At 42.6% G+C, this 9511-nt stretch overlaps 1 protein-coding gene across 1 annotated transcript in view; it reads left to right on the top strand.

The window, feature by feature from the left end:
- The first annotated feature begins 371 nt into the window (after positions 1–371).
- The window catches only part of ANO10 (anoctamin 10), a 204298-nt gene continuing 195158 nt past the window's right edge, over positions 372–9511 (top strand). The window contains exons 1-2 of the mRNA XM_075271313.1: positions 372–462; positions 3747–3901. Coding sequence (XP_075127414.1) covers positions 3760–3901 — 142 coding nt within the window. The 5' untranslated portion in view covers positions 372–462; positions 3747–3759. The remainder of the gene's footprint in view (positions 463–3746; positions 3902–9511) is intronic.

Here is a 9511-nt window from a genome sequence, read left to right as displayed (position 1 = left end):
CGGCCTCTCCCTCCCTGCAGTCTCCTGACATCACTGAGGACATGACGGCCTCTCCCTCCCTGCCGTCTCCCAAATCTCTGCAGTTCACGCTAAACCTGTTTGATGCCGAAAATGAACAGGTTCACGATACACGTCACAAGGCAGCGTCCATATGACTGGAAACAGCCAATCACAGCACAGAAGAGAATCGCAGACATGCGCGGACGATAGAGCGACAATCTCATTTACTTTTATGTCCGATATTCATACAGCTTGAGTTTGCGGCTCTCGTCTAGTTACAGTAAATACTGGTCTTCGGAAACATGGCTGACACGCTTCAACGTAGTGTAACATAAGATTATAGAACAGTTTTATCTCTTGTGATCACAGTCAGAGACAGCTCCAGTATACTGACAGCCTGTCCACTCCTCCTGTTTAGGGTTTGCAGTCTGGATGGGAGAAGTGCAGCTCGGAGAAGGGGAAGTAAGTAGGACACACCTGGGGTGGGAATGCCAAACTGTCCTCAATCTACTACAATTTGTGTAATTTGTACAAGGCATACTGGGACTTGTAGTGTCATGTACGAGACTTGCTGATGTTTGACACGGACATCACTCATAGCAAGGTGTCAATGAATTACAGACTATAAGAAAGTGTCCTGAACTTATTTATAGCCGATGGAGTCCATCTTACCTGCAGAATAGTCAGTATACGCCACAATCTTGTATAGTTCTGTTGTATAGTTCTGTGCAAGTTATATTACAATAGGTTGAGGTTTGCAAGTGATTACTATTACTAGACCCAACTGACAGGGATGTATCAAATAATCATAGGGCCACACAGCAAAACTTGTAATGGGGCCCCACGCTACCCTGATCACTTTAAGCAGCAAGTTCAGAACATGAAAAGTGTAAGAATATGTCACAGTAATAATAGGATAATACACACAGAGATGTCACAGTACAGGGATATTACACAGTGATGTCACAGTACAGAGATAATGCACACAGTGATGTCACAGTATAGGGATAATGCACACAGTGATGTCACAGTACAGGGATAATGCACACAGTGATGTCACAGTATAGGGATAATGCACACAATGATGTCACAGTATAGGGATAATGCACGCAGTGATGTCACAGTACAGGGATAATGCTCACAGTGATGTCACAGCATAGGGATAATGCTCACAGTGATGTCACAGTATAGGGATAATGCACACAGTGATGTCACAGTACAGGGATAATGCACACAGTGATGTCACAGTACAGGGATAATGCACACAATGATGTCACAGTATAGGGATAATGCACGCAGTGATGTCACAGTACAGGGATAATGCACGCAGTGATGTTACAGTACAGGGATAATGCACACAGTGATGTCACAGTATAGGGATAATGCACACAGGGATATCATAGTGTTAGTATTAAAAACACTGACATCACAGTACAGGGATAATGCCAACTTATGACATCCTAGCACAGGGATAATGTAATAAAGTGATGGAGGTGCATTCCATTTTCTACATCCCATTCCATCATGCATAATTATAACTATTTGCACACCCTGGGCCTTAGTGGAAAGGGGCCCCCTTAGTTTTTGGGACCCAAGGCAACTGCTATGTCTATTACCCTGAAAGTTATGTTCATGCAAACAAAGCATTATGGAGGCCTCTCCTTAAGAGGAAACACCTTGTGATGTCCAAGTCCTGTCATCTATTACGAGTAGCTGTGGCGATAATTGGCCCTTCTCAATCAGTATTTACATGTAGCTGCGACAAATGTTAGCTAAGAAGATCTCTTAGTAGGTTGCTTGTCTTAATTTAGGAATCCATGTCAAAGTTAAAGGAGTTTGTCACTATGATAGTCGCCATTTTGTGTGGCATAAATTACTTATCCATATCTTCAGCTTGGACTCATTGACATTTGTATTTTGAATTTGTTTTGATTTTTTCTTTGAGACTTCAGAATGAAAGTTTCTTACAATAGTGACAGAATAACATACTTTTGGCAGTATGTTGTCATTCATTCAGTACATGGGGATGTATGTCTCTGACATAGAGAGCCCGCTGGAGATAACAGTAAGTTTCCTGTCTCACCCTGTGTGCTTCATTAACATATCCACTGGTCAGTATTGCAGTGTAATGTGCTATATAATACTAATGTTTATCCTTTTGAGTGATTGAAAGAGTAAGGGAGAAGAACCTCGTATTTTTCTGTGAGTTTTCTGCGGGAGATGTCAACTACAGCCAATCTCCGCGAGCTCAGTGATGACCGAGATTTAGAGATAGGGCCTGCACAGTGGAAAATGTAAGGGTCAGTTCACACGTTGGCAGTCCACGCGGGTTTTGACACAGAGAGAGACGCGGCGAGCCGCGTCTCTCTGTGGTCAAAACCCGCCTGCCGCGACCATCGCGGTCGCGGCTTTCCCCTCCTATGTCGGCTCAAATGAATGAGCCGACACAGGATGGTGTTGCAACTAGGTGGAAGCCGCGGCTCAGCGCGCCGCGGCTTCTGCCTGAAGATAAGACATGTCGCTCCTTTTCTCCGCTAGCAGCAGCTCGCCGCTAGTGGAAAAAAGAAGCCTGGCGGTCTGCATAGACCACCATTATAAAGGGGCGGATTTTGAAGCGAAATCCGCTTTCAAAATCCGCCCCTTTGCCCACGTGTGAACGAGCCCTTAAAGTCTTACAGGCTGGATTTAGTGTTAGTATTCATGTACACTCATATGGCAGCTTATCATGAAAAAGTCATCTTTAAAAGGGACCTGAGTTTTCATGAAAATTTTAAATACCCTATATACCCGAATATAAGCTGAGGCCCCTAATTTTACCTAAAAAAACTGGGAAAACTTATTGACTCAAGTATAAGCCGAGGGGGGGGAGGGGGGGGGGAATGCAGCAGCTACTGGAAAATTTCTAAAATTAAAATGGCTGGAATTTTTGGGTGCAGTAGGTGCTCGGGAAGGGGAAGGGGGTGTCTTGGTTGTCTGTCTGCCCCTTCTCTGAGCTTGAGGACTGGGTTTCTTTTCTCCCACTTGGAATTCAGTCTGGTTGAATATAGGGTATCTGCTGTGCTCCTATTAACCCCTTCCCAACGGAACAGGAGCACTGCAGATCCCCTATATTCAGTAGACCGGGCACTTTCAGACACAGGGATACCTTATGCGTTTTACAGTAATTTTCTACTTTTGTAGGTATTCTAGTATATATATATATATATATATATATATATATATAATAGTTCACATGTATTCTAGGGAAAGGAGTGATTTAGAACTTTTATTTATTTTTTAATTATTTTATGGGAAATTCTATACATTACTATTGCAGCTGATCAGAAAAAAAAAAAATTTTTTTTTTTTCTTGACTCAAGTATAAGCCGAGGGGGGCTTTTTCAGCACAAAAGCTGTGCTGAAAAACTCGGCTTATGCTCAACTATATACGGTATATGCAGTGCAATGTCAGCTTTCCCGTTATGTACCCCCTAAGCAAGAGATATCGGAAGGGCGTTTCTAACAGTCTAGCCGGCCTGTGAGGAATGCCCTCCTGAGAGTACTTTAACATAGCCCTGTACTGTCTGAGGGGGCGTTCCTTACTGCCCAGCCATGATGCTGAGCTGTGAGGAGGTTTTCCTTACAGCCCAGCTAGACTGTCAGAAAAGCCCTCTGACAGTGAAGAGATATCGGTAACTATTACAAATAGTTTTCTGTTACAGTGTCTGCCTTCTGCCTTACTATATGTGTTTTGTTTGTCTGCACAGATCGCATGTCAATATGAAGAGAGACTTGGGAAAGGAGAATTATCATTTGGAGCCAGAATTTAAACCTCTGGTGGTAATAGAACTTGCTAAGGATGTGAAAGAAGAAACCAAGAAATGGCTTGTCAAGAAAATAATGGACAAAAAGAAAGATGGAGGTAAATGTTTACTAGTATTATTCTCTGGCTTAGGCTACATGAACATGTACATGTATGGTTCTATGAGGAAACTGGATGGACTGCACATGGATGATAACCGCGTACCATCTGTGCCCCTCATTTATTTCTTTAATGATCCTGGACGGGAAAACGGCCTTAGGTTCCATGCCTATGAATGTGCTTTGTCAGTGTGCTAGCTGTGTTTTAACTGATCTGTTCTTTTCCTATGGTCTTATATATACACCTGGGCATGAGGCCAGGGGCGAAACTCAGGACAGATCCTGCATAGAGTTACATATATAAAGAATATGCAAACAATGGAGGTAAACAGCAATAAACAGCAAGTCCTAGAATGCAGCATAAGCGCAAATAAATTACAACACAATACAACGGGACAACAAAGACAATAGTAATTCAAGTCAGAGAGTAGGCAAACTAGTGTGTCTTTAAGTGTAACTATTGTTTACATTTTTTGTTACTCTTCAGAGAGGGGTTTGCTGAACATTTTTGTAATTTACTGTATTAAAGGGGTTTCCGTGTTTTTTTTTTTTTAATTGACTAATCCTCAGGACAGCAGATCCATTGAATATCTGTGTGGTTCAGTCACCTAGAACCCCCATGGATCATCTGTTTGAATTGGCAGCGATATTACCTGCATGCTCATGACCGCTGCTCCGTCCCATTCAGTCCCAACTGAAATATATGGCGCTGTTCTTGATAAACACTGAAGAGACTTCAGTATAGCAGCTTATTGTATTGATTTTTTCTCTTGAATGTTTGCATGTTTCTTCACTTATTTGCCTTCTCTGTTACTGATCAAATCTGTACAATAGAACTCTATGGAGATGAGAGGAGGAGGAAAAGGAGAGCTTCTGAAACAGAGAGACATCAAAAAATGTATAGCTCCAGTTCCTTTTCACAACACATATGGGTTGTCAGTAATTTGTATTCCTCCTTCTCCTGATGCTACTTGTCTACGGAGTATTGACTGAAGACACAGGCACTTTTCTTTAGTGAAATATGCTGCAAAGTTTGTTACTTTCACCTTCACTATTCATTTATGAAAAATTAAGTTTACTTATGCTTTAAAAATGAGAATGGGAATGTGATTTTTTTTAATGCTGCAAAATAACATCAGAAGTGCTTTCCAAAGTGGCATAAAAAATAGATCCTGCTATTTGAAGACATCCCCCCCACACCTCACTTTGCCAAGTCCTACAGTTGTATATGCGAACACTACAAGGTGAATATGAGAAGCTCTCCCTAGCAACGCTTAAAGTACGACTCCCATTTTACTTATTTTTTACTATTGTGTCAGGGGCTGTGTGGCGAACATTTTTATAATATATTTATTACCGTATATACTCGAGTATAAGCCGACTTTTTCAGCACATTTTTCATGCTGTGAAAGCTCTCCTCGGCTTATACACGAGTCAGGGTCCACGGAGCACAGAAAACTGGGAGGACCTGGAAGGGGGAGGTCCTTTAGTGCTACTGCTTTGTGATTGGCTTGTAATGAGGTCACGTGACTGTGATGTCATCAAAGGTCCTGTAGCCACTAGTATGTAACATCTGCAGATAAGGTTGAGTCTAAATCCTAGTAGCTCCGCCCACACCAGAGTCCGATCACATGGTCATGATGTCATCGGGGGTCCTTTAGCACACTAGGATTTAGCATCTACCCTGCAGATGAGTGGCCAGGATTCATTGTGTCTTATGGAGGATGTCTGTTGTATGGAGGAGAGGAAGCTACAGTAACGTGGGACCTTCCTTTAGTTACTCTGCCGATTAATGTCAGGCATAGTTTCAGTAACTCCATGTGCCTCATATTAATAGCAGTTAACGCCATCATGTCCCTCATATTAAGGGTTACTAATATGTGAGACACATGAGGGTACTAATGAAGGACCTTAATTATGAAGATACCTAATTATTACCTCCATATGTCCCACATATCAGAAACTCTTATGTGAGGCACACAGGGGGTTAATGTGAGGGACATGATGGGGTTAACTGCTATTACTATGATCCCCATGGAGTTACTAAGCTGCAATGCACATGACCAGACTTTTTATCTGCAATGGTGGATTCCCCCCCCCTCGGCTTATACTCGAGTCAATAAGTTTTACCAGTGTATTTGTGGTCAAATTAGGGGTCTCTGCTTCTATTCGGGTCGGCTTATACTCGAGTATATACGGTAACTTATGTGACTGTTTTTAAATAGAAAACAGGCTGTCTGTACCCATGTACTCAATACATTATGTATAGCTGAAGCATTTGCCTAAAGGGGGTTATACACTTACAATAGCTGTATTTCCGGTTTTATACCACCTAGGAGAAGAACTTGAGATATAACTAGTTAAAAACACAGTCAGGAATGTGAATTTATATGCTGCATGTACTGCTGCATATTAGGTTCAATTTTTCAGGTTCTGTTATAGCTAGTACTTCAATCTTGGCAGCATATGATAGCTGATCATCTCAGCTTTCTTGCGATACCATATCATGCAGTGGTGGTATAAAACCAAAGCTACAGCCATTTGAATTACCCATCCCCCCATTCAGTAAATGCTGCAGCTCTGCATATTTACAATACAGATAGATATTCAGTTAGAGAGTTGCTAAGGAGAATGTCACAGTCTGTTTTGTAATAAAAAGGAAGTTAGATAGGATAATAAAATACCGTATATACTCGAGTATAAGCCGAGTTTTTCATCACAGTTTTTGTGCTGAAAAAGTGCTCCTCGGCTTATATTCAGGTCATTACGGTAATTTTCTGCTAGCAGGCCAGGATAGCAGACTCCGCCCCCCCACCGCTCCATCACACGCTGGGTGTAATGCTTACAGCAGAGATGCTGAAGCTTATGCCTGCGATCTCTGATTGTAGGCATAAGCTTCGGCATCTCCGCTGTAAGCGTTACAGCAGAGGTGCCTTTCGGAGATGCCCTCCCCCCTCCTAGTTCAAAATTAGCCCCCGGGGCCGGTGCCCACCGGCCCCATACCTTTAAAGTTGCAGGCCGGCTCCTGCGCAGCGAGCTCGCAGTAGCCGACCTGTTCCGACGACAGCCGGGAGCCTAATGAAGGCTCACAGGCCTGTCATCGCTATATTACTATTACTATTACGGCTGGTCTATGACCAGCCGTAATAGTAATGTAGGGAATCTCCCATAGACGGCAATACACTTGTATTGCCGTCTATGGAACTTGCAATCAAATGACTGCAGGTTCAAGTCCCCCAGGGGGGCTATAAAAAAGTTTAAAAAAAAATATAATAAAAAATAAAATAAATAAAAGTTCACAGCGGGTTCACACCAGCACCTGATCTCAGTTATGCAGGTTTCCGTTTTCTGTCAGCAGAAGACAGAAACCGACATTCAGTGTCTGTGGGTGAGCCGTCTTCTGCTGCCCATGGCGAAACCGTTTTGTTTTTTGTTTTTTACTGGACACAAAGTCCTGCATGTCGACTAAAAAAAAAACAAAAACGGTTTCAATGCGGAAAGCAGAAGACGCTCACCGGCGGACACTTTTCAAACCCATGAATGTTTCTCGGGCAGGAAACGGAAACCTGCATAACTGAGATTGGGCGCTGGTGTGAACCTGCCCTCAAAGTAGAAAATGACTGTGAAACACAAACACATTAGGTATCCCTGTGTCTGACAGTGCCCGGTCTACTGAATATAGGGGATCTGCAGTGCTTCTATTCCGTCGGGAAGGGGTTAAAGGGATTCTACCACTAAAACACTTTTTTTCTAGTTACCACGTCGGAATAGCCTTTAAAAAGGCTATTCGTCTCTTACCTGTGGAAGTGCTCTCCGCCGCGCCGTTCGTTCAAAATACCGGTTTGTACTGGTATGCTAATTAGTTCTCTCACAGCGATGGGGGTGTCCCCATTGCAGCTCGAAAACCGACCGCAGCGCCGCCTCTCTGGTCTTCGGTGTCCTCCCCTTGCTTCTTCAGCGTACTGTCGGACGCCTGCGCAGTACGCTGTGTTCGGCGAAGATTGCCGAACGTACTGCGCATGCGCGAAATTGCGGTCCCAGCCATAGTGCGGGCACCACACTTTCGCGCATGCGCAGTACGTTCGGCAATCTTTGCCGAACAGAGAGCATACTGCGCAGGCGTCCGACAGACGCTGAAGAGGCAAGGGGAGGATACAGAAGACCAACTTACAATAGAAGATAACACCTCTACAGATAGCACCACTGACCCATTACTCCATCCACTACTGACAATAGATGATGTCGCAGCTAATATACTCCCTGCCATGCATAGAGCATATCTAGAAAACTCTCCCATAGACACTCCCAAAGACATGTATGATATGTTCATATGTATTCTTGCGTGACCATATTCAGAACTTCCATAGACATGAGGTTGTAGCAGTAGGGTGGAAGAGGGTTGGAGGACCACTTTTCTGGATAAAGGAACTGATGGGACACATATCTGTCAGATGTTTATGGAATTTCATTTTGATATGCCATAAATGTCTTCACACTACCATCATTGTCCGACAGGTAGTGTCCGCTGCTAGTGTCTGTTCAAAATCTCGCACGGACATTAGCAGCGGACACTAGCCGTGTCCGTGCCATTTTTCATTCATTTAAATGGCGATCGAGTTCGTTGTTTTGCACTCCGTGCCTGTCCTTAAGTGTCTGTTTGTAAAGATGTCCGACTTTTCAAGCGGACAGAAAAAACCTACATGTCTGGTTTTGCTGTCCGCTTGAAAAGTCGGACATCTTTAGGAACGGACACTTAAGGACAGGCATGGAGTGTAAAACAATGCACCCGATCTCCATTTAAATGAATGAAAAATGTCACGGACACAGCTAGTGTCCGTTGCTAATGTCCGTGCGAGATTTTGAACGGACACTAGCAGCGGACACTACCTTTCGGACAATGACGGTAGTGTGAACGCTCCCTAATAGTACAGCGCTGTTAGGAGTGCTCAGAGCACCCATTACAGTGCTAGGCCTTGTCACTTTGATCCCTGGAAGTTTAACGTCTTAGTTACGGTGGTCAATAGTAGGTTACTAATGGCAGAGGACCCCAGGATTGCCATTGTTATCTGCCTATTTGGCCAGGGCATACAATATCAAGTGATTGCTATTTTATGCCCCCTAGGGGGTAAAAAAAACGAAAGTAAAGTTATGTTCAGTAAAGTTTGGATAAACTTGAATGATGAAAAAAAAATAAATAAATAAATAATAAAAAAAAAAATAAATATATATATATATATATATATATATATATATATATATATATATATATATATATATATATATATAATTTTGTTAGATCATCCACAATACAAAAATACATATTTGGCAACACCACTATTGTAAAAACTCACAGAATAGACATAACTAATTTTTATAGCGGACAGCACATGGTGTGACTAAACCACCCTGCAGCTTGTGAAGTCTCTAACAGGCATGAGAGTGAATCATTTCATAACACGACATATAATAGAGTCTTTATAATAGCTTTCTTTGAAATGGATGTGTTGTGTAAGGGTCCTATTGGTTTCAAAAACACACTTACCAATGTGGCAATATTTGGAAGCTTGCTTAAGGAGCACGTTTCACCACCTCTACTAACTACAACTCTTTG

Source organism: Leptodactylus fuscus, chromosome 4 (assembly GCF_031893055.1).
Source record: "Leptodactylus fuscus isolate aLepFus1 chromosome 4, aLepFus1.hap2, whole genome shotgun sequence".
NCBI lineage: Eukaryota > Metazoa > Chordata > Amphibia > Anura > Leptodactylidae > Leptodactylus > Leptodactylus fuscus.
The sequence above is the reverse complement of the archived record's forward strand: the minus strand, read 5'-3'. Positions and strand labels throughout refer to the sequence as shown.